The 25,316-nt window shown below is 34.6% G+C and overlaps 4 protein-coding genes across 6 annotated transcripts; 2 read left to right on the top strand and 2 right to left on the bottom strand.

Annotated features, from left to right (window-relative positions):
- Nucleotides 1-75: 75 nt before the first annotated feature.
- Nucleotides 76-9,029, bottom strand: RCK (DNA helicase ROCK-N-ROLLERS). Its single transcript, XM_022278734.2, has 28 exons — nt 8,709-9,029; nt 8,194-8,317; nt 7,435-7,615; nt 6,924-7,085; nt 6,305-6,542; nt 6,163-6,199; nt 6,033-6,079; nt 5,786-5,823; nt 5,656-5,677; nt 5,323-5,535; nt 5,044-5,200; nt 4,877-4,928; nt 4,577-4,648; nt 4,388-4,437; nt 4,191-4,308; nt 4,030-4,093; nt 3,836-3,919; nt 3,624-3,749; nt 3,341-3,537; nt 3,070-3,258; nt 2,714-2,965; nt 2,587-2,636; nt 2,367-2,384; nt 2,166-2,248; nt 1,865-2,063; nt 1,601-1,638; nt 1,203-1,535; nt 76-540 (listed from the first exon to the last, which is right to left on the bottom strand). The coding sequence occupies exons 2-28, from the start codon at nt 8,262-8,264 to the stop codon at nt 140-142; spliced, it is 3,492 nt and encodes a 1,163-aa protein (XP_022134426.1). The 5' UTR covers nt 8,265-8,317; nt 8,709-9,029; the 3' UTR covers nt 76-139.
- A 1,286-nt stretch (nt 9,030-10,315) lies between these two features.
- On the top strand, nt 10,316-12,384 carry LOC111006725 (chaperone protein dnaJ C76, chloroplastic). 2 transcript variants are annotated; one of them, XM_088123420.1, is made up of 6 exons: nt 10,316-10,637; nt 10,746-10,971; nt 11,039-11,231; nt 11,612-11,718; nt 11,795-11,996; nt 12,095-12,384. In XM_088123420.1, exons 1-6 carry the CDS (start codon nt 10,546-10,548, stop codon nt 12,238-12,240), a joined length of 966 nt encoding a protein of 321 aa, XP_087979546.1. In that variant the 5' UTR covers nt 10,316-10,545; the 3' UTR covers nt 12,241-12,384. The 2 variants fall into 2 exon arrangements, with proteins under 2 accessions (XP_087979546.1, XP_022134498.1); XM_022278806.2 differs by having other exon boundaries at nt 10,319-10,637; nt 10,809-10,971.
- Nucleotides 12,289-14,281, bottom strand: SIRB (sirohydrochlorin ferrochelatase B). Its single transcript, XM_022278807.2, has 6 exons — nt 14,057-14,281; nt 13,749-13,969; nt 13,590-13,651; nt 12,910-13,020; nt 12,713-12,805; nt 12,289-12,580 (listed from the first exon to the last, which is right to left on the bottom strand). Exons 1-6 carry the CDS (start codon nt 14,095-14,097, stop codon nt 12,479-12,481), a joined length of 630 nt encoding a protein of 209 aa, XP_022134499.1. The 5' UTR covers nt 14,098-14,281; the 3' UTR covers nt 12,289-12,478.
- Nucleotides 14,282-15,662: 1,381 nt separating this feature from the next.
- Nucleotides 15,663-20,520, top strand: LOC111006707 (Core-2/I-branching beta-1,6-N-acetylglucosaminyltransferase family protein). Of its 2 annotated transcripts, XM_022278777.2 has the most exons (11): nt 15,663-16,288; nt 16,441-16,554; nt 17,068-17,168; nt 17,383-17,454; nt 18,053-18,134; nt 18,229-18,309; nt 18,476-18,514; nt 18,711-18,776; nt 19,361-19,510; nt 19,918-20,046; nt 20,151-20,520. In XM_022278777.2, exons 1-11 carry the CDS (start codon nt 16,055-16,057, stop codon nt 20,175-20,177), a joined length of 1,095 nt encoding a protein of 364 aa, XP_022134469.1. In that variant the 5' UTR covers nt 15,663-16,054; the 3' UTR covers nt 20,178-20,520. The 2 variants fall into 2 exon arrangements, with proteins under 2 accessions (XP_022134469.1, XP_022134470.1); XM_022278778.2 differs by lacking the exon at nt 20,151-20,520 and having other exon boundaries at nt 19,842-19,973.
- The last annotated feature ends 4,796 nt before the right edge of the window (nt 20,521-25,316 follow it).

Here is a 25,316-nt window from a genome sequence, read left to right as displayed (position 1 = left end):
ACATTTTAACATTTTTTAAAAGCAATTTTTAATACAATTCTTAGAAGATACACAACACCCGAATATGGCACATAACCGCCCATATATGATATTAGGGAAAAAAATAAAAAATAAAAATCCATATTAGATGAGAAAGGAGTCAAAGGAATGAAAAGACGCTCTTAAATCCAACAAAAGGATCTACTTCCCTGGTCTCCGTGGCAGTTTCTAGGGAGCAGCACTTCTTTTTGCTGTCTACCGGTGGGCTCTGGTGGCTCCAGGTGCTACTGATATTAGGGCTCGCTGGCCGCGGCCGCTTCTTTTCCTTCATCATGGAGATATCAAAAGACAGCATTTGGGCGGATGCCAGTTCCGCATCTGAAAGTGAAAGACTTGAATCTCTCGACGGCTGGTTCAATTTGCCGTATGTACCGGCTGTATTTACACAAAACTGGGATACCACTGGGAAACTGTTGGCTTTTCTTTTTATATGATCAAATATGGTTTCCTCAGTTACAATGATTTTACTTTCTTCCGTCTGAAGATCAAGCTCAAGCTCCCCTGTATTTTTTGGGAATCATTAGAATTTGATCATGATAAAGGAAATACTAAATATTGAAATAGATTGGTAATGTAGTTGTAGTCCTAAATTATAGTCATCCAACTTTTAGTAAACTCTTTCTAGGTACCGTTAGACTGAAAATATATGAATGAGATTCATTCTCTTCACTTACCAAGTAACTCATGATCTAATATACCGCTTTTCACGATGAAGATTAAAGGTAAAATTTAGTAGATGTTTGGGACCCTAATTGAAATTTAAATGTTAAAGGAAAGTAAAATAAAAATTTGACCAAAATCAACTTTCATTTAGACATCAAAATGAAAATTAGATAAAATTTAAACCTTTGTTTTTTTACCAACATGAGATAGTAATTAACACCTATCTCTCGAATCTTACACTCCTATTTGTTGTACTAAAAAAATCGTTTTTTATTTTCTATTTTCAAAAATTAAAATTAGACATCTTACTTTGACCTAATTTTTATTTTGTTATATACTTCTAATAATATTTTCAAAATTTAGGTCAAAAATTTTAAAATAAAGAAATGTAGTTTTTAAAAAATTATTTTTACCTATAAAATTTGACTAAAAATTCAAACTGTCATACCTGAAAACAACAGAAAACCAAGTTAACAAATTTACACAAAATAGATACGTACCTTTATTATCATCCTTTTCATGTGATCCAGAGGTGATGTGGTTTTGTAGGGTCAGATATTGATTCCCTAGTTCCTCTCTGAATCCTGAAAATGAATCCACATTGGCATGCGGGGAAGGTTCATTTCTCTGTTTCTCTTCCAAAGCTTCAACCTGGAGTTCTATCTGCTGCATATTTCTAGTGAGACTGTATGCCTCTGGTGCTGGCAAATAAGCTCTGTTTTTTGATGCGCCCAACACAGGGAAGCTTTTGGCTTTCTCCCGTATGTGGTCAAATACAGTTCGTTCCGTGATGATTTTGCATTCATCTTCGTCGTTCCCAGTTGCAGGCTCGGCTGCGACAGTTTCGAGTTAGAAAGAAATCAAGGGGAGAAATATAATACGAAGCTACTTTACGCACCTTCGCCCAACTCTTCATCTAGGAGGTTGAAACTCGGCCTGGAAATTTTTGAAAGAAAATGTAAAAAATAAACTATTAAATAATCGATGAATTCAAAAGTTTAATCGAATTATATTGTAGGATTCAAGATCTCCAGCTCAAATACCACATTAAATCTCTTATAAATATTCTTAACAAAAGACCAAGGGATGAACAATTTATGGAAAAGGGTACCCAATTTAACTCCTATTGAAAAGTTTAGGAATCTAGGTGAAGATCACTCACATGGAGTCGAGCAACGCGTTCGAGTCGGCAGATCTAGGCAGCTCTTTGGTTGCATCTTGTGGTAGAGGCTCGCTGTCGTCGTCTATGACATATAATTCCTCAGGTGGATGAAAGGAGGACGACGGCATTCTTCCCCATTTGTTTCTCGCGTTTGAATTTCGTTCCATTAGTTGAAGTTTTCGGTGGAGATCAATGCCAACTAAATGAAGAAACGCTCAAAAAATGTATCAAAGGGCGCTAGGAATTTTGTCAATGTAAGTGAATTTGCAGAACTTCCAAAACAGCTAGCATAGATTCTTACTGTATTCATCAAAAATAAGATCAGCTTTAATCGTCAACTTTCCTCGTTGAGGATGTGGGACAAGAACAATTGCACTGTAGGGGCTGCAAAAAGAACAAAACTTTCCTCAACATGGTATGATAACAGAAGAAGCTGTTCGTAGCTCGGTGAAGAATGAATGCCATTCAACCAAGCTTTTTCAGTAGGATTAGGCTTGCGTACCTGGAGAATTCATCCACTCTGCTGCACAAAAAAATCGAGTTAAACTGAAGGCTATATTTGGAACTATGAACTCCAGACGAGATGTTTAAAGCATTATTCTGACCCAAAAAAGTGGTAATTTTTATGAATATCTAAAGCTCGAACCTTTATCTCTTTTCTGGATAAAATCCACGCTCAGTCTTTTGCTAAAGTTATACATTAAAGTGTCAAAAGGAATCACCTTATTTTCTCATGGAAGAGAATCTGGTTATCTTCTTCTGAGCCAACAATCTGCGAGAGAGAAAAGTTCTCTGTCGCAACGGTCTATTCTACGTGAAAAACAGAATTAGATATTTAAGTCAACATACCATATCAGCGTAATGTTGTTTACTTGGTCGGTAAGACTGGGGCAGCCTAGTTAATGTTACGATGAGCTTGGCCTTCCCTTGCCTGGGGCATTCAACTTCCTCAAGCTTTAGGTCCACTCCCGGTGGTAAAGATGATAAAGACTCCTTGATATGATTTCCAAATGGGTATTTTCTACCAGTGACTATCTCTATTTTCCTTGGATCAGCATCAGCAAGTGCCTCAAATGATTTGATTCCCATAGAATGCAACGCCTTGAAAGAACAATTGAAAGGATTCAGAGAATGAAAAAGGCTTTTCATCTAGAACCTAACCGAAATCTTTTAGAAAGCAATTAAAAAAAAGGTTAAATAGAAACCTTCGCAGTCACCATTCCAATGCCGGGTAGTTGTTTGAGCAGAAAGGGACTGTCATCCCAGAGTTTCTGATATAAAGACTTTGATAGAAGCATCGAGTTGAAGGTTCCTTTGTAATTCTTTCTGTATACAAAATACTCTTTCATGCACTTGGCAATTCTGCATCCATTTGAGCAAATAGAATTCATGTCCTGTACAAGGATATTAGTTGTAATTTGACTTCTTTCAAGCACCATATGATTTAAAAGCCACTTGCATTATGAGAAAATGAACCTGACTGAGGGATAAATCATGAATGGAAGGATCACCGGTCAAGCAATCATTTGCTAAAATAAATATCTTTTCTTCTCTTGTCTGTATACGCTTTTTCTTCTTTCCCTTTTCACCAAGAATGTGAAAACGCAGCCTCCCATCTTTATCATTGTTTACATCGTTAAGAAGCTTTTTCTCATTGCGCCTAAGCTGGATCCCTTCAGTTTCCCAAATTGTTGATAACCTCTTTCAGTTGAATTCTGAACCAGCATGTTCACAAGGTAAAAAGGGCAGAGGCACATACAAGCAATTTCCTCGGCATGGCAGATGATGTGTAATGCCTCATCTAGACTGCAATTTTCAGGGGCCTGCATAATGTGTTTCATGGTATCGAACTTCAAATAGTATTTTGTCATCAACCTCCCGGGATCTGCTGACCAAAAAAAATGTAAGTCAGGAAGTTTTATTTCATTCGTTAGTAGAAAATATTTGATGTCGTTACTCCCTAAAAGTTACCTAGTGGCTTCAAGAGGAAGCCATCTTCATCCATCCAGATCATCTGATGTCGAGATAATTCATTTACTTTCTCTATGCAAATGTCTGATTGTAAAATATAATTGATTATAATTTTCAAGAAGAGCATATGGAGGGTTAAGTGCAAAAAATTTTAACAATTCGACAAAATTATACCATAGAGAAGGTGATAGTACCTTCCATGTGCTTCTCTGTATTGTGATTAAAAATTCCATTTCTGATAGCATATTTCTCTGGATTCTAGCTTGAAATAAATTTGTAACAAATAAAAAATGGGTTAAGATAATCACAAAATTATCTGGACTATAAACTCAAAAGGATGGCAAAACAAACATACCTTTTTCATTCTTACGTATAAATAGGAACACTTAATCCATTCAATTGCCTTTATTATATCTGGGATTGTCATTTGAACTATCTCCGCAGTTAAATGCTCCGTCACGCATGAAAGCAGTCTAAAGTTGGAAGAGGATATGTAAAAACAAAACATTTTAAAGTGCTCCATATGACAAGCGTACTGAATCAAAGACATACTGCGATTCTACAATTTCACATCCATTCAGGAGATTCTCATACAAATGGACCTGAGACCAAATAAAAAAGGTATTATTGAAAGATATTTTGTGTAGAAATAAGAAAATCGATGTTTAAACCAATTAACGCTGTAAACTTCATAAGTGAATAAAGAAAATGAGAAAAATGAAGCTAGCATCGTGGCATTACCGTATCCCTTCTTGTCATGATTATGACAATACCAGTATCATCGAATGGAGGCCGGCCTGCTCTCCCACACATCTGCGTATGACAAAGCAAACCATATTTGTAAGGCCACAAGACAATTCCCTGAAAGATATAAAATATGAAATATACATTCTTATTTTCCTCTGGTATGTGAGTATGACTGTGAGTCTTTTCTGTTAATTTCCACCGCATTTCAGAAAGACATCCAACTTACATGTGGGATCACAACAAGAACGTGAAAAGCACGACCCAAGATGAAAGAAAATCATGACAATGAAGAACCTGTAATATTGTGGACCGGTCATATTCCATGTAAAGGCCCTTCTCCTTGTTGCTACATTAATAAGGTAGAAATTAGCTGAGTGAGACAGGAGATATCTGTCAACTTTCTTGCATTTTTTCTTTTAGAATTCCGAAACACATTGAATATTAAAAGATGCTGAACATACAAGTGCTGTGTTGATTTTATTATGACTGTATGTGCCGGCAAGTTGATTCCATGAGCAAGAGTATTTGTAGTGCAAATAACTTGAATATCACCCTTGAGAAAAAGACTTTCGATGAGATTGCGATCCTTCAAGCAAAGCCCGCCGTTGTGATAGCCAACTGTAAATTTGTGAGATGTTTATTTCCACGCCATCAAGTAGCCAATAATAACTCAACAACACGAGTTTTGCAATAAATTCAGAGTGCATTAAAAGAAGAAGAAGAAGAAGTCAGCCTCCTACCACCATAAAGAATATTAGATTGCATTTGCTTATCACTACATGATAGTGAAGCTTCTCGTAACCTTTCCAGCTGTTCCTTGCTTTTAATGAATGGATTTGAATAACCAAAGGTCATTGCTGTTTGAGACAGCCGTTGAGCTGCTTCTTGCGCTCCTTTTCTAGTTGAACAAAAAACTAAAGCAGATTTTCCTCTTGAATATTGCATGAGAACATCTGCAAACTCGTTTGAACATCTACATTTCTTAGTGTAACAATATTAATATAAGTCCGGAAACAGAAGTACATAAAAGAATATTGGTTCAGAGAAAAAGAAAATTTAATGGTCCCACTTACCGAAAATGTAGTTCTGAAGGCGCTGTAATACACAATGAAATAAAGTTGGGATCGGTTAGATAATTCCAAACATATCTTTTGCAGGTCGTAACTTCTTGAAAACAACCTATACCGAATTTCAATCAAATACCTTCTCAAACATGAAATCATTTTTGGCAGGGGCATAGCCTGCAGGAGGATTACATAAATAAGTATATAACAGCAAAAAATACAAAATATATCACGTACTGCACACTTATTGATATTCCCATTTACTCTAAGCACTGAACCATCATAATTCGTACTCCCCCATTCTACATTTTTAAGATAGTAGTACTGTATCTGACAAAGAAGCAAACCAGAGAACTAGAAATTTTAGAAATCAATTGGACAATTACCAAATACTTTGCTAGTTAACTTCACAGGCCTCATTTCCTCTCCAAACCTGATGAAACATTGAAAACCAGATATACTTACTCCTGCAATGAAGACACTAGGTGTGCCTGTTAAATAATACCAAAAGCATACCTTTTAACTCCTTGAACAGGAACCTTAAGCCATTCCGCTGCAATGGTTTTAATCAATCTTAACATTTTTAAAACTTTTAAATACTTTCAGATACTTAGAAATGGTAGTAAAACTAACAATAACAAACTAAAGTAAAATTTACCAAGATCCCCAATATTTGGGATTGTGGCAGATACAGCTAAGAAACGAACTTGAGAGAGAGGACTGGATTTCATTTCGGGGCTGCGAGCAATCATTTTAATTCTACTAACTATGGCTTCCAAGGCTGCTCCACGTGGATCATTCAAAAGGTGAACTTCATCAATGAGTACGAGAGCTATGTCACTGAAAAAGCTCAAACCACCATCCTTTATGCGATACCGAGTCACTGCATCAAATTTCTAATCGATGCAAAAAAATTAGAGGAAAGAGTATTTAGCCTTCCAGAAAGATGATGTTAAAATTGGAACCAGTGAACGCCATCTCTTTTATTTATAGTATGGAATCGCTGAATCAAATATATGCAAGTGAAATTCAAACTACAAGAAGCGCCTAAAATTATTAAATTTTAAGACTATGCAGCTTGGGACAATCATGTTAAGCAAGAAGTGTCGCTCTCTTGAAAAGAACGATTGAATGGAAATGATAAACTTAGAAGAATTGCGTGGCTAAAAGTGTTATTAGCATTGAATTGCATGTGGACTTTATTTTGTATATAAGAATTGATACACTAAAAGAAGGATTCTATATCCTCATTAGAATCCTGTGTTCAAAGCGCTGACCTCAGGCGTCGTTAGAATAATGTCAGCTTCTTGAATATACTTCATGCTGTAAGTTTCATTATCTCCTGTTAGCTCCAAACAACTGACCCCCCAGGACCCGAATTTCTGATTCCAATCACGGAGCTTCTCCTGTACTAAAGCCTTAGATGGAGCAACGTATATCTGCATAAATGTAAAAGGAAGAATGATATTATAGTAATATAACACTAGATGCACACAAAATTTCAACTTGAAGGTATTTCATCTAAAGAACAAAAGCTTTCCAAAATTGTAATTTCCCACTGAATAAGTTTTGAAAAAGATTATGCAAATAATAACATCTTTGTATGTATATGAACACGCGCGCAATAAAAAAAGAGAGAAGAAATGAAACATGGAATAAATTGTTGAAGAGAAGAATGCATGCATATGAATTATATACATATACTGCAATGCTCTCCTCTATTATGACAAGAATAAATTTAGCACTTTTTTACACCTGTCCAATGGCGTAATTGCATATGAGACTTACGCTTTTTAGAGTTCCCTTCACATGGATGAACTTCCCTTCGGCAATAAACTTTGAAAGAAGCCTCAAAATGCAGAGCTCAAAGAGTACGGTTTTACCACTACCAGTAGGTGCTGAAATGACCATGTTTGCATCGGAGTTGAAGCAAACAGGGAAACATTCACTCTGCAGTGAATTGAAGTACCTGTATGTAGAGAAATTAGTAAGTGAGAACATGGATTAGCCTAGTACACAACTTGAGTTGGAGAGGACACAACATATATAAGGAAACAGTCGTATAAGATTGTGTCCTCCAATTTTAAAATTGGATGTCATCTCACATCTTTAAAGCGTCAATAGTACATCACTTACGAAGTTAAGACAGTTGTTTTCTGCTCTAACTTGGAATTTACTCTACTTATGAAACAAACTGTTGGTAATTTGGACTTTCTTCTTGAGAAATAATGGGAAAGTAAATAGATACAAATTACAAACTCAATGACACATCTGATGCTGCTAAGCAGATTGATAGGAAGCGATGATTGGTTCATTCTACAGCAAGAAATAGGCGACTGAAAATGATATGCAATAGGCAAAATAAGAATAAGTCTAACGATTAGAAAATTTACAGAGAACTTAAATATGAAAAAAAATATATCGTTCATAGACACTTCCTCGGTTTGAAATCCATCAGCGAAAAGTCATAATTGCTAAAATAACAATCTATCTGCAGTAGTGTCCAAGAATACTAGAGCTGAAGTTTCAATAGAACTGGCACATTACCTGAAACTAAAAGTCGAACGAAAAGGTGCAGGTAAATCTGACACTGATTTCAGTGAATATGAGTCCACCATCGCGTTCAAGCTTACTTCTGGACACTGATGTAGGCAAGTTGAGCTTATCGATACTGATACAAGGAAAACATTACAGTCAATAGTAAGGTCTACACAATTAACAAGCAGATAATTCAATAAACACCTACTGTTTAAACATTATGAAGAAGGAATAGACATTTGCACGATCCTTAGTGTCAATCTCGACCTCATACATTCAAAGATCCAGACGGAAAAGTCTTTAAAGTAAATACAATGTAGAAAAACCAGAAATATGAAGAAGCACCAAGTGTGAAAAGGCTCAATCAAGCAGAGGCATCCAGTATATAAAAATTAATTCAAACAATGAAATCATCCACCAGTAATCTCAAATTCAGAACCGTCCTGAACAAAGTCCGTCGAGAAGCTCTCTAACATTACATTTTTGTAATCTAATAGAATATAAATCGAGGAACGCTGTAGTACCGAGGTAGTTCTGAGCTCAATCTTATCGGAAATGCTTCATAGCAGATTACTCAGGCGTGATCGTTGACGAAACTAGTATTCCATTTTCTGCGCACTTCTTCGCTTGACAGTTACAGGAACAGATTCAGAGCTTCAGTGTGGGTGTTCGTGAGCGCGAGTGGAAGGCAAGAAGCTCGAGTTCGCGGTGGAGACGCTAATCATGGAGCTAAATTCAAAATGCCATAGAAGATGAAACGGAAATTTGCACCGTATATTTATAGGAACGATGGCGGGAAATCGCTGGTTGCGGCAATTGCGATACCTTATTTCTCTTTTCTTTTCCTTTTTTTTTTTCTTTTTCTTTTTTTTTCCCTTCATTTCAATATTTACTCCTTTCTTTCCTCTAATTTAGCAGTGAAATTGAAATGTAAAGCGAGCAAATTCAATCTGAAAATTAGAGTTTTTAAATTTAATAAATTTAGGGAAAAAAAATCAATTTTATATCACTAAACTACAAAGGCTGAATCAATTTACACAATATGCTATGGTATATGATTTATGTTATAGACTATATTAAATGTAAAATTAACAAAATATTAAATAAAAATAAAAATGTTAGAATTAAGCCCGAGAGATAACAACTTTTATTAATATGGTCGGTTTTTTACCTTTTCTTATTTATCTATTTTTCTCTTGACGAAATATATTTCCTTCTAATATTTCGTTTTTTTAAACAATTTTATAACATTTCATTAATTTAAGCTTTGAATTAATTATGGTTTAATATAGCATTAGAGCTTATTCCAATTTTTATTAATCAAACTTCAGTTTGTTAGTCATATACTTATATTAAGTGTTTCAATAAGAAAAATGGCACATTAATGAGGTATGAGTTAAGAAAAATTAACAGTTTAAGAGGCACTGTCGGAGGCGTCAGCACCTGTGGAAGTTATGCAACTCGAATAGATTGTCTTTTTCTACCGACAAACTACAAATGTAATTGTTGAGAATGAATTTCGGAGAGGGTCACGTGTCCCTTAGGTTGTCTTTTTCTTCGAAGGGGCAAATAAACCTGCAGCAATAAACTCAAAAATAAGAGTAAACACGAAAGGTTTAGTGACAGACTTTTCACCTTATTTTATAGTGATAGGGTCATTCCCTTTAATAGGCACGATGGGTCGACCATAAAAGACGATGATTAGAGGTGAAGTGGTACGTCGAATCTCTACGAGGTATTGACGGATTAGGGTGCACGTCCCTGACAACCCGTGGGCGATGCATTCGCCTACCAGTTTGTCCCCCTATAGCCACAAGTTGCATGTTGCAGTCTTCGACGTATCACCCGCACAGTTATAGTAACGACGTGTACATGTACATGCACAATATATAGTGTTAATCGTTTGTGATCCTGCACTGCGCCGCGCTGTCGCCTATAGCGTCTGACACATGTCCGGCTCGATTTGCTCCCTCGATAATAATAACGGGTTTTTTTAAGTACAAATCAATAATTAGTTATGCTGCCCATTATAGGTAATTTTTTAATATAATTTTAATTTAACAATTAACACAAACTTTTATTATTGATGTCTAAATATGAGGATAAGAGCTATTTATACGAGAAAAAATAAAACAAAAACTGAGGCAAAATCAATGGAAAACGAAAACATTATTCAAAATATCTCGAATGCGAAGAAATATCCGATCCACTTCAGACGCTTCCTTCCTCCTCCTGGACTGCCGACTTGCAGCAGAAACTTTGTCTTCCCAAAAACCTCCTAAAGAATCTCCAGTTTCATCAATTCTTCCCCCAGAAACCTCCTAAAGAATCTCCAGTTTCATCAATTCTTCCTCGCCAGTCATGGCCATCTCCACTGTTCCATCTATGCAACACTCAATGGCAATGGCTTCTCCATCTATCGCGCATTCTAATGAACATAACCACATCTTAAGGTAAAATTTTCCTCTACAGATACCATCGGAGTTCCGTCTTAAATTTTGGAGCGGAAGAGAGCTTAAATTCCTCAAGCTTATGTATAGCGTTGAATCGTAACCACTTAGATCTTCTACTACACAATACTTATTGCTTCGCGGAAGCTCTGACGAAAAATTTTTGGTCGAAAGGAGGCAGAGACGGACGGCGATACGATGCAGCGCTAGAGAAAGATCGAACGAGATGAACTATTACGAGGTGCTTGGAGTTCCTGCAGATTCAAAGACTCAAGAAATCAAAGAAGCGTACAGAAAATTGCAGAAGAAGTACCATCCGGATATCGCAGGCCAAGAGGTTGTTTATTTATTTCAAAAATTGATCGTAAACACATTACTGTCTGATGAATTTTGAACTCTGTTAGGGCCACGAGCATACGTTGAGGCTGAACGAGGCGTATAGGGTTCTGATGAGAGAGGATCAAAGGAAGGAATATGATTCTTCAATGGGTGAGACGAGGGTGAGGTTTGGAAACTATTCCCCCGGATTAGGTTACAGCTCCTGGAAAGGACCTCTGAGACCTCAGGCTTTGTTCGTCGATGGAAATGCATGCATAGGTATGGTTCTGTGCATGTGCATCCTTCATTATTCACTATATAAATTGTTCACAAATTTTATCAAACATATATATAAGGAGACTTGATTTTTAAATAAAATCAACACACACTATATTTTAGAGATATATAACTAGTTTTAGAAGATCTTGTGGCTAGAAAAGATTATTTAGGATGAGTTGTTTGATTTTATTATAGTTCAATTGAACCTCCAATTTTTAGAGAGGTCGGGATGTCTTAACTAGTTTACCTGCCGTCACATCGGGATGTCTTAACTAGTTTGCCTGTCGTCACGTCGCCTTTGATAAAGTGGATTTTTTATAAAAACTTTTCAAGGAAGGTATAAATTGACTGAACTCGCCAAGTTACATAATTTTGCACAGGGTGCAGGGAATGCGTGCACCATGCAAGTAATACATTCGCCATGGATGAGACTCTTGGCCGTGCAAGAGTTCAGGTTCAGTATGGAGACAATGACAAAAAAATTCAGGTAAAAAGAAAAGGGAAAAAAAGAGTAAATTACAAGAAAGTAAAGTACACTAAACTGCGTCGTTTGATTCTTGCAGGTTTCAGTGGAGTCGTGTCCCGTGAATTGCATATATTGGGTAGACCGGGAGGAGCTGGCGGTGCTGGAGTATCTGATGCAGCCGCTGCCCAAGGAAGGGTATGGCGTGTTCGGCGGCGGCTGGGAGATTCCGGCCAATGTCTTCGCGGCGGCAAAGGCCTTCACCAAGCGGCTGGAACGCCAGAAACATGACACAAAATATGGTGAGTTTGAAGCTAATTTTCAGCTGGGTTTCTGTTCTGTTCTATTCTATTCGATCTCCTTGTGAAGAATGTTGGGGTTGGATGGACTGTGGTTACAGGAAGGGAAACGGTTGAAGAAAGAGAAACCCCAGCTCAAGCTCAGGCTCGAGCTAATGCAAGCATGGAAATACAGAGGGAGAAGTTCTATGGAGTTTGGAATTGGGTAAAGCAAGTTTTTGGGAGAATTGTGATTGAACAAATCTAATAAGTTTGTTTGGGAAACTGTTCTCAAAACCAATTGTGAGAATTGTGATTGAACAAGCTTGTGAAAATTAGTATTATTGTGTACAGTAGTCATTTGCTCTCAAATACAAATTATACAATAAAGAAAAACCACCAAGTTCCTACTCTTCCTTTCAACATTCTTAGAAGCCCTTCGGGTAGATGTCATCGAAAAACTACATTGTTCCATCCCGATTTCTGACTTTCAGGTTTCAATACATTTAATAAAATCTGCATTTGCCTGTTCCAGCACAAACTTCACATTCATCTGCAACTCCAGCAGCATGGCTTAAGCAGTGATTTATTCTATCATTCACAACATCCTGCGAACAGAATACCCAAGTTTAATTCGAACAAATATATTTTTTTCTTTTATCACTTATGAGTCTATGAAGTATGCCCTTGCTTTCTTCATTATCCTGTACTGGAAAAAAGTCCACTTGAGAAATTCTTACCACAAGTTTTTCATGAAGACCAAGAGGAGCTGTTACTATATATGATATTCCTGGGTGATCCTTTGCTGCTTCAGCTGTTAAGGAAGGAATGTCCTGCAAAATTTCAGCCATTTCTATCAATCCTGTTGCTGGAAGTCACAGAAGATGAAACAGACACTGGTTCATCGCATCAAATTAACCATCTTACAGTGAGCTACCTGTTGCCAATGTCGGCCGGGAAAGAGGAAGAATGGGCTTACAATGATATGTTTCGCCCCCTGTTCAACACACGATGCAAATGAGTCTCTTATCGACGGTTCGGCCAGCTCCTGTGTAGTTTCAGAACAGAGTAGAAGAAAAATCATTAGAGCCCCCGGCCGGCCACACCAATAATAGCTAAGAATAGACCAAGAAAGCACAAGTACATTAGACGTGGTTGTGACTGTTACTCTTTCTAATCAAATCAGTTAACATCATGTGTTGTGTTCAAACATGCGTGCACGGGACCAGAAGAAAAAGACGATGAAAAAGAAACTTCTAGTAGCTCGATAGAATAGAATAATTTCCGCCCCTGAGCATAGGAGAGCGACTCTCAATTATTAAAAAACGGGAGAGGGGGGAGGTTATGTACTACTATACTATTCATATTTAAAGATATCATTATTTATTGGGTTGGGTCCATGTTATTTTGAATGTTCGTGATGCTGTACTTAAGAGTAGATTGATATTTTCATAAGTTGAAGGGTTCAACATAAATATTAAGGATGAAACAATATTCTCCGTTACTGCTTACGGATGTTAAAAATAGGGAACAGAGATGAACGTAATACAAAATGTAGGATAATTCAAAACTAAAATATATGGATGAACAAGTGAAAAAACAGTTAAAAGAACATACCATGTGGGCAGGCTCCACTATAGGGTAACCAGTTTTATCCCTAAACATAGCAACAAACTCATCTGAAATTTTCAAGAAATTCGGAGCCACAAGTGGATTAGACGCATAGAACTTCAAAAAAATTTCAAGCAAATTCGAAATTCCAAAACCCTAGCTTACTCAGCATGAGGTTAGATTCCTGGCGGCGAGAGCCATGGTCGACGATGATGACGGCATCTCCAGAACCAATCCGAGCTCCGCTCCTATTAGCGCCTCCATTATCAACACTCATGCGGAACCGCGAGGCGAAATTTCTGAATCTAGAGGAACGTCCGATCGGAACAGAAGATTTCTGAGATGCGCAGATTTTGTATCTTCCAGCTTCGCTTCCGGAGGCTCCTCTTCAATGGCGAAACGAACGGCCATTAGAGGGAATTTAACCAAATTGAAAACGTGAAAATTAGGTCAGAATCGAAAGATTTTCAGACCTCTCCACTGTGATTTGAGGACGAAAGGATAACGATCCCATAGGCTGTAATGTAATCCTCGCCAAGGCAGAGCTACTCCTTCTAGTTCTGAACCAGACTGTGGAAGATTGACTTTGAAACGACGTCGTATGGTGATCTAAGATAAAACTTTAAACAAACAAAATCTAAAAAAAGTAATTAAAAATTTATAATTTGTTATCAATTAAATCTCTCTAAGTTTGACATAGAGATACTAACTTCCCAAGATTCCAACACAACCAGTTGTTGGGTTTGGGTTGCTTGGATTTTAAAATGCTACAACTAACTCTTATTTTACAAAATGCACATGAAACTTTATAATTTAAAAGAGTGTCTTCCAAGAATACATAATTAGTTTTCTGACCAAACTTTGTTTCCACTCCCTACTCGGATTCCGCTGCAGTCTACACTCGACATGACCCACTTCTTTTTCAATAATTTTTAGTTTGGCTTTCAATCGTTTTCTTTTCATTTTTAGTTCGCACTGTATTATTAATTAATGTTGCCACTAATTTTTTTAAAAAAATAAGTAATGTTTTTTATTAGTTTGACAATTATTTTACTCATTAATAGCATTTTTTGTTTAATGATAATTGGGTTGATAATGAAATAAGCCAAAACAAAAACCATTGAGATTTAAAAACTATGGATAATGATTCAAATTCATGATATTTTGTTTACTAAACTTATTTTTAAAATATAATTGTTCTTTATTAATATTCGAAATGAGAGTTGGTTTAACTTTTAAGATGAGATCTATCTCAAAAGTAATGGTAAAATATGGATGAAAACACATAATTGGTTTTTGGTACAATAATAAAGATTGAATCTCCAATAACCTCAGAAAAAATAGCAAAATGCCAAGGTCGCAAATGCCTTACCCCTAAACTACGACCACAAAGAATAATAATGGTTGAATTGCAATAATTGTCCATATAAGAAATTAACTTATTATTCCTTGCCAATTGAAACTTAAAAATATATTTTTTTAATACAATATGTGAAGGTGAAGATTCAAACTCGTGATATTTTGGTCAGAGACAAATGTTTTTATCCATCTCTACTCGGTAAAAGTTAAAAGTAACACGGATTGCAATTTTTTCATACACATTTAGAATTATTGAATTCCCATTTATTGTTAGGCAAGAGGACTATAAATTACCCTTTAAAATTTAGCCAGTAAATTGATTGAAGTTGGGAATATAATTAGAATGTTTGTTTTTTAAAATCAAGTTAGTTTTTGCTTTGAGCTTGTGGAATCGTTTATAAAATATGTAGGTTTGATTTGATATATACATATATATTTGTCGAGCTATTTAATTTTTTGAAAAACATAATAAGTATCCCTTTTCTTTTACTTCTAATTTAATGGTGGTAAAGTTGAAAAGCACGAAACTATTATTACATTAAAATGTGTTTTTTTCCCTAATAAACATTAAAAATATTTAACCATTAGAAGTTTCATAATTTGTGGATGAAAATTGGAAAACATGGAGTTAATTAGAAAGGACGAGAATACCCAACTTTGCACGCAAAGTTGAAGCCTATATAAATATCAAAATCCAACTATAATTTAATGAAAGGGGAAACTAAACTGTCTTCACAGAGCACCCAAACTGAAGTTATCTCACTCCAACTCTCTCTCTCTCTCTCTCTCTCTCTCTCTCTCTCTCTCTCTCAAGTTCCTACGCTGCCGCCGAAGAAAATTCTGCTTTCACGAGTCCTCCTTGCTCTTCACAAGCTTCTCGATCTCCGTTACCGCACTACCACGCAATTTCGTCATCAATTTGTTTCCAATTTCCACTCAATTCGCCTTTTCGCAGCTCGAATAATCGGAAATTGCTTCGCCCAGCCGATGGATCGTGCTGGGTTTAAGGAAGCGAAACGATGATACATATCACGATGAGCTCGTTGATGTACTGTTTTTCCTGCTGTGCCTGTAATGGTGGAGCAATTTGAGTGAACAGGAGAGGAAGTCCGATGAAGCAGAAGGTTGCGCAGCGGAAAGCGCTCTTCAAATGGAAGAGGAAGCTTGCGATTGTTCTATTGCTTGTATTTTGCTTCGGGAGCTTCGTCTTGATGCAGACTCGGTACGGTCGGGTTATGATGCTGGCGTCGTTGCATCCTCAATCAGTTCAGGAACCGAAAATCGCGTTTCTGTTCATAGCTCGAAACCGGCTTCCGTTGGACATACTTTGGGATGCGTTTTTTCTGGTAGTGTTTTTGATATCGTGCTAAATATTTCTATACGGATATTTATTAGCAATTTCTGTAAATTATTACTTGATCATTTTATAAGATTTAATGTTCTATCATTTTTCGAAATTATGTAGCACATAGCGTTAACGAAGTTAGTATACTTGCAGGAAGGGGAGAATAAGTTTTCAATCTTTGTTCACTCGAGGCCAGGGTTTTTATTTAACAAGGCGACGACAAGATCGATCTATTTTTTGAATCGTCAAGTTAATGACAGTATACAGGTAACGATTTCTACAATGGAATGAGAAATTCGAACTGTCAGCAAATTGATACTCTGGTTAAGTAATTGTGGTGCTTGTCCTTATTAGGCGGCTAATATGTATGTATAATTCTCAAGTATAACTAGTTTGTAGCATCTTTGCTGCTCAGTGAAGATTGCTGCAAGAGCATCAAAAGAATTTTATTGTAAAAGCTAGTAGCCAATCATTTGCTCAAAAGCTACATCTCATGAAATGTGATACAACTGAGTAAATACTTCACAACCTCAGCTCGTTTTGCTTTCCGAGTACCAAAATGCATTATTTTACAGTTATTTGTATTTATGGTGCACAAGCATTAATATGTTTAGAGGGTTAGTGACCCCGTTCAGTCTTCAATCTTGATTCTATGTAAATTTATTACATCAAGGGTAGTAGGATGAGGAAATATTATTTAATTGGTTGGATTGCTTCACTGCAAAGTTCATTTACATGTCTATATTCGTCTTGATGCTAATGTTGTCTGTTGTATACCAGGTAGACTGGGGTGAAGCAAGCATGATTGAGGCAGAACGTATATTGCTTAGACATGCCCTTACTGATACTTTGAATGAGCGATTTATTTTTCTTTCTGACAGGTGAGACTTGATGTGAATAGCCTGTGCAGTCTCTTATGTGGTCAGGGAAATTTTTAAAAAGCATTTAGTAATTTTTTTTGGTATAGGCTATTTATTTGATTAATTTTATGGATGAGGACTTCATGTGTTATGTTCTCTCCAATATGTTATTTGAAGGTTGTCTTATGGGATTAGTCAATCCTTACAATGTTTCAGTTAATTGATCTTTTCTCAGCTGCATACCTTTATACAACTTCAGCTACACATATGACTATGTCATGTCAACTTCAACTAGTTTTGTGGACAGGTAAGCAGACTAATTTATAATACATTATAGCTCTACTTCTGCAGAAGTGTTTTTTCTTGTTTGACTCCCCCCTCCCACTTCAATTATCTAAAATAAAAATAGCATTTTTTAAAATATATCTCCATACAACTAGAGTTATAATCTTTGGATATAACTTACTACAACTAGAGCTAAATTGGAAGTTGGAACTAAATCCAATGACAGTTTCTTCAGTTGGAAGACATTATGAAAGTTTTGATGTGTTGTTTTCTATTTCCAATTGAAACTTCATCAACTATAGCTAAGTTTTGTTTTATGCTAAAGAGATTGCAGGTTACAAATAAGCTAATCTACCAATTCCTTGTAGCTTCTTTGTATTCAGAATGATTCACATCTTAGTTTATTCAAGCTTATGGAATTTAAACGTATATCAGCTAAACTTTATACGAGACTTTTCAAACGATGTCTGTGCCCATCACTGAGATTTTTTATCCATCAACATTCATTGTGGAAGGAATTTATTATTGCCAATTTATTGGATTAAAATTATCCTCATGCATGTTATCAAAGTTTTTAACGTTGATAGTAAATATTATTAACAAGTAAATGATTAAATCAGTTTTGCTGATACAAAGGAAGGGCGATACAATCCTAAAATGGATCCTCTAATTCCTGTTTACAACTGGAGGAAAGGATCTCAGGTAATCATAATATCTAATAACCCAATAAAATCAAATATTTTCTCTCCATGTAATTTTCTGCAGATTACTCATGGTCTTCATTATCCTCTTGTAGTGGGTTGTATTGACAAGAAAGCATGCAAATGTTGTGGTGAAGGACAGTACAGTCTTTCCTATGTTTCAACAGCATTGTAAGGCAAGTCATCTTGTTGAACTTTTATCATTCTCTTATATGGACGCCATGTTTGCCTCTTGGTAGCTTCTTCACGTTTACTTGTGTATATTTCCATGCCCCTTTTTGTTATCAATTTAGGATTATTATTAACTATTTAACTCATGCTTTATGTTTGATGATTATGCAGAGGAAGTCACTACCAGAGTTTTGGCGGGATCGTCCATTTGTAAGAATTTTCAATCATACGAAAATTTTTTTATCATTTCCCAAAATAAAATTAGGTTTCATATTAACAATATAATTGTAGCATGTACCATGAAATTAGATTTAATATAAAGGAACTTATACTAATATAAATTGTTTTTTAAGAATTAACTTACCAAGGTTGTGTATCTTATGCCTTGAAACTAATTTGTGTGCAGCCTAATGATGCATGGAAGGAACACAATTGCATACCTGATGAACATTATGTTCAGACTTTATTGGCTGTAAGATTTTTTTCAATATTAGAGCTCTTTCCATTTCAAGAAAAACTCGGCTGTTTATCTAAAAAAGCATAGAACATTGAGCCTCAAAAACTTTAGGATCTTATTTACCATGAGGGAGGGGGAAGATGACAATGAACATTCCAAGCATGCTATGATCCTATGTTTTACTTTTGCTTGCACTCTCTTTCCAAAAACTGGCTTTAGTTTACTGTTCTTGTTGGCGATAATCATATATTAGTCTTTGTGCACGAAATGCAATATTAGTAGTTGAATGTCATACTTCAGAGAACATTTGACGTCGTTGCTGGAAGCTTAGAATACGTCCTTTTGCTTGGTAATATGCTGAAATTGCAATTTAGATCAAAGCTTGTTCACGTGGTAATGATCTGAACATCCAAATGGTGACACAAAGTATGAGTTTCTATTTTCTAACAATAATGAAAAAAATTTTACCTGAAACTTTATTTAATAATTTCCAAATGCTCTCAAGATTTTATATCATACAAATACTAGAGTTCCAATAAAGGTATATATATTTAGATTTTGTTGTTTAGTTTAATAATCATTAACGTTTCATGATTCAGCAAGAAGGGCTTGAAGGAGAAGTCACACGAAGATCACTTTCATATTCAGCATGGGATCTCTCATTCTCCAAAGACAATGAGCGTCGTAATTGGCATCCTGTAACATACAAATTTTCAGATGCTACTCTTGATCTAATACAATCTATAAAGGTATTTAGTGCTCATTCATAACTTGTGTTAATCGAGTGGCTACATCTATTTTGCATTTCCCCAAGTTAAGTGGAACTTCCAAATATTGCTTCAAAATATTATTTATAGGTGGTTTCCTCATTTTTCGGTAAATAACTGAACCACCATCAAGGTTTTGAGGTACTAAAATTCTTTTAACTTGTATTTATCGGATCCTATTCACGCCCTCTTTATCTTCCTCTGCAACACTCCCAAAACGATGCGATTCTTCACTTTACTCATACAAATGAGAGTTTAATCTGATATATTATTCATTCAGTCTGCGACTGATACATAGTAAAATTATCCCCAGGCACATAGCCAGCAAGTTGCTTGTCTTTTCAGTTCCTCTCATGTGGTTCGTGATAAATAACATTTGCCTTCTGCAGAGTATTGATAATATATATTATGAAACTGAATATCGAAGAGAATGGTGTACCAGTAAGGGAAGACCATCCATATGTTTTCTTTTTGCAAGGAAGTTCACCCGTCCAGCTGCCCTCCGCCTTCTTAATATGGTCAGTTTTGTATCTTCCCAAAACTTTACGAATTAAAATGCTTGAAAACCATATGCTATTCTCTTTTCTTCTTTATAAGCCTCTTTATTTCTATATTTTGACAGTCTGCGCTGGGAGTGAAGCCTCAGTAATATTGTAAAGGCAGCCAAGTTCCAGTCAGGGATAACTACAATTAAGCAGAATATACAAGCTCGCTGTAAATGAGAGGAAGGTCTCGAGTCGGAGGTTACACTGAATAATTTCTCTCCATAGAGGTGTGTATTTACAATTTCCACGGTGTATATTGTCATTCTTTTATACAGAAAATAAATGAGAGTGATAGAGGATTGTTTTTATTCACTTGATCGTGCATGGAGCTAACTTCTAGAGAACTCAGAGCATTAGGGAGTTTACTTTTAGGATAACCCAAGCCAGGAATGCTGATCTCTGAACATTAGGATCTTGAAATTATAATGTGATACATAGTTTACTAGATATCAATGTCTGTTTAGGTTCAAACAAACTTGCAAAATAAATCTCTTTATCAGTTGTTCTTGCTATGCATAGATTTAGAAACTTCGCATCGCGCCTAAATCAATGTCAAGACTCATTTGTACCAAGAATGGTCATTGGAATAATATAACCTTCACTACTCCTGACATTTATTCATTTCCCTTAACAGTTCTCAAAGTCCAGAGTTAATTTTAGGTTGTAAATATTATTTAGAATACAAGATGATTCTTAACTGGAAGGGCATAATCATTAAAATGGAGTGACTGTCATTTTTTTCTGCGTTCTCGTTGATGTTGTTCGGGTTTGGCCATAGACACACCTCAATTGACGTAACAAATAGGACTGAATTAGAGAACAAATAGAGTAAAGTAATGCTAACTAAGCTATGAATCCTGCAAGAAGGTGGTCGTTTTCATTACGAGTGAATTGACGTCAGGAGGGCATGCAATGTCCTTAATTGCAACGACTTCAAGCACGTGCAGTTCGCAGCGAACTTGCATGTGAAGATGTGCTTCGTCTTCTAGATAGATAGTCCTTGCCTGTCTTGAACAGGAGATCCATGCTGAAATGGAGATGAAATTGGATTATCCAGGTAAGAATTAACTATATGAGAACCAAATTACCCATGGCCATAATTATTTCAACCTATGCAAGGGAAGCTCCCTTAACTGAATTGGTCAATCTACTCTATGCAATGCAAGGGCAGGAACAAAAATAGAAGGGTTTTCTTTTTATTAAAAAAAAGAAAAAGAAATGAATTTAGAATTGAAAGATTATACATATAAAAAGTTTGTAAATTTTTTTCATCTATCAGTTAGGACTTGGGATGATATTATTGAACCTAACAGTTAGAACCAGGGTAAGAGCATTTTTTTTGGGGCATCTTTGATAAAATTGAAACATACAAAAAATTTCTTTCCAAATTTTTTTTCTCGAGTTTAACATGTGTGGGTGCATCTTTTGTTCAAGAATATATGTCTTAATTAATTAAATTATTAACTATTAGCCTTTAGATTAGAAAATACCTAGCTACCTGCCATTAAACAATTGACAGCCTATTTTTGTTTTAAAAAAGTATTGTTTTTGCACTTTTCTTTTTAATTGTTAAACATTTAATGATGACGAGGAGATCATCATCGGTACGGAAATGAATATATACTTTTGCACTTTTCTTTTTTAGTTGTTAAACATTTAATGATGACGAGGAGATCATCATCGATACGGAAATGAATATTTTTTCAATTTATGTATTATATGTTTATTGTATTGGAAGAAGACCTGTGAATCATAACGATAGCTAGATTCACACCTAATAGAATTCCTCACACCTAATAGAATTCCTCTTGCTGTTGACAATAATGACACAGAATTTTTGCGAATGAGAATGAACTCGGTGAATACAAAATAAAAAAGAAAAAAAAAAACCACATACAAATTTTTCAAAATCAAAGACAGGTTTTGAAAAAAACATTTTAAAGAGAGACGTAAACAACTTGTTTCGTCTACTGTTTTTTTTTTTTTTGCCAAAAATTTTTATTTTATATAAATTACGACAAAACATCAGAAATCTTGTTTTAAAAAAAAAGTGAATTTAGAATATGATTGGTCATGTAGGAAATCTTTTACAAATATATAAATATTTAGCCATGTGCTTAATCTAAACAAGAAGTAGAAAACCCATGTAATATCACGTTGCTTGATTTAGATTTCACGTGCTTAGTCACATGAGAATATAATATGAAGTACATTTCAGTAAACAACTTGCTGAAATCAAAGGCAAAAAGAAGAAAAAAACAGCATTAGTCAATTCAAACAAAATATAAATCACATGCTTCCTAACCACATCTAATACTTTAATATCTTTCATCCATTAGACAAAGATTCTCTCAATTTTATGGACTATTGAGAATCATTCAAATATGTGAAATTAAATATATATTAGTATTTCTACTTAGACGGATAAGAAGTACAATAAATCCTTCACAATTTTTACAATGATATAATATTGTCCATTTTAAATATAAATTATTCCGTTTTTAATTTCACTCAAAATGTCTCGTACCAATAGAATTAGTTGTCTTTAATTCATATTGCGGATTTTTCACTTCCTAATTAGTGTAGGTCTTTAATTGCATTCTTCAAAAAAATTGATTTTCAAGTTTTTGGGTTTTTTTTTTGAGCCACAAAAAGTTTTTGAAGTTGATGACCATTCAGTTTGAATCTTTTGAACATTCTTGATGATCTTTGAACTCTTAAACTTTTTGCACTTAAGGTTTTGCTGATGTGTCAAATCATTTAAGAAAAGAAGTTTCTCCAAATTCATTTAACTTTTGTTAACATTTTATAGAATTCTTTTCCTTGTATAGTCAATTATTGTGGACCCATATGACCTAATCAACGTTAGTTGAAATTTGTTTGATTTTTTTATTATTTTTTTTATTTTGGGATGAAAATCTGTTTGAATTAAAGAATTTGCTACTTATTTTTTTTTAATGGCAAATTGGTTAATTAGTGACAATCCCTGCTTTTTCTTTATTTGGGAGTACTTATTCTTTAAACATTTAAAATTACCCTTTTTTAGATGTAACCAAACCATGAAGAAATTAAAATGTAATTTTATTTATTTAATAACACTTCCATGATACTACTTAAAAAAAAAAAACACTTCATGAAATTGAAAAAGCACTCTCAACTGTGATGCATACATCAATGAACTCATTTTAATAAGTGATGAGACGTTTTTTTAGCTTTAAACATAGACTTCAAATTTGGTGATATGACAAAATCACAACTACATCAATTACCAAATATGTCTGGAAACACTTTTTCAAATTGCTTACCCAAAAACATGAATAGTGTGGAATTTTTTAAAACAAATTATTTTTATTTAACGCTTATAATTTATAATTTATTATTATTATTTTTTGTTTAGAAACTATCAAATGCACTATTTGCCGACATCTTACATAATTCACTTTAATAAGTGATGAGGCATTATTAAAAAAAAAAGTTTTTAAAATACATGTTTAAATTTGGTGATATAACAAAATCACAAAACACATCATTATTAAATAGGTCAAAAATCATGAAAACTCAGGAAGTTTGTTTTAATCTCTTTTTAAGATTTTCATTTTCCGATATTGTAGTCTTAATTTTAAGTATAACTACAATAGGGTCTACTATCACGATGTTCGTGTTTTATCATAGTAATGACAGCTTAATAATCGTAATCAATGTACAAGCCTTAAAATGCCTTATTTTTCACAACTTTATTTGGCTAATATGAGGCAATTCATACTCATAACGAAATGATTTTTCGTTTTATGCTCAAAATGATTAGAACTTAAAAAAAAAAAAACCAATTTATTTTCGTGTTAGGGACTTCAACAAATATGTCAGTGGAACGAACTTATAACCAAAAACTTCGGAATCAAAATGGTACTTTTCCCACAAAAATTTACAGATTTGGCAATATGACAAAATCACCGTCACAAATTATCATCAAATATGTTAAAAAAGTGCTTAATTAGAAACCTTTCTTTTAATTAACATTTTCAGAACACTGAAAAACAACACTCATACGTACACCATTACAGGCAAGAAGCCAAGTTTAATAATTGACAGACCCAATTTTTTAATTAAGAAAAAGAAAAAGCTTTAAACAAGAATTTGGTAAAATGACATAATCAAAAAACCCCATCACCAAAACCGAACCTAATAAAAACCAAATCCCCTCTCCATCTCCTCCATTTTCCACTGAAACTTTACAGAGAGCATGAAGAAGAAGGGTTTAAATTGCAGAATTTGTTGGTGCCTTTTTGTTCTGATTCTGATTCAAAATTTCACAGTCAGTTCTTCGTTCTGTTTTCGGCATGGACAGAGCCAAAGAAGAAGCATAGGAAGAAGGGTAATGGTTTCAATGGAAAGTGGAAGATCCGCCATTAAAGAGCCCAAGAAAGCTGTGGAACAGAGCTTGAGGAACGCGCCGCCCAGTGGAGCAAATCCAATCCAGAATAAGTAGGACCCAAAACGACGCCGCATCGATCGGAGAAATATCAGTCTGATCTTCACTCTTCTTCTTCTTCTTCTTTTTTTTTTAGTTTTTTTTTTCTTTTGGATTTGATTATTAGTTCAGATCTTTGGGTCTTCCAGTTTTTCTTTTCCTTTTTTTTTTGTTGTAAATCAGTAAGTTTTAAGGCTTAAATTACAATTTTGGTTATATAGTTTGGATGGAGTTTAATTCGGTACCATAGTTCTGAAAAGTTACCATTTATTTACTATGATTTCGGTCTAGTTTCAAAATGATATAAAAAGGTTCAAGAAGGTGTAAAGTTTATTCAAACTATAGTAATAAAATTGAAACTTTAAAATGATAGAAATCAAATTAAAACTAAATTTAAATCTTAAAAAATTAAATTGAAAATTTTAAAATTATAAAGATGTATCGAGATAGTTTAAACAAAATCTTGCAGATTAATTTATAGTATACAGGTAAGGATGAATAGTTATAAGATATTTTGGTGAAACAAAATCCAAAAAATAAAATCGTGAGAATTCTACCGATAATATCGAGAGTTTTCTTTTGCAATATTTTCTCAATAAATTAAAGTTTTGTTTTAATTTTCTATTCTATCTTCTCTCACAAATCCTAAATTGGATTGATTTGGAAAGTTTTAGAAGTTATATTTTAATCTCTCAAAATTATAAAATAATTTATTTGAGTTTTATAATTTTCAAGATATTTATTTACACTTTTACAAAATTAACACAAGATTAAT

This window comes from Momordica charantia (genome assembly GCF_013281855.1).
Source record: "Momordica charantia cultivar OHB3-1 chromosome 4 unlocalized genomic scaffold, Mcharantia_2.0 BLBB01000004.1, whole genome shotgun sequence".
NCBI lineage: Eukaryota > Viridiplantae > Streptophyta > Magnoliopsida > Cucurbitales > Cucurbitaceae > Momordica > Momordica charantia.
Note: the sequence above shows the minus strand (reverse complement) of the source record. Positions and strands in the feature narration are given on the sequence as shown.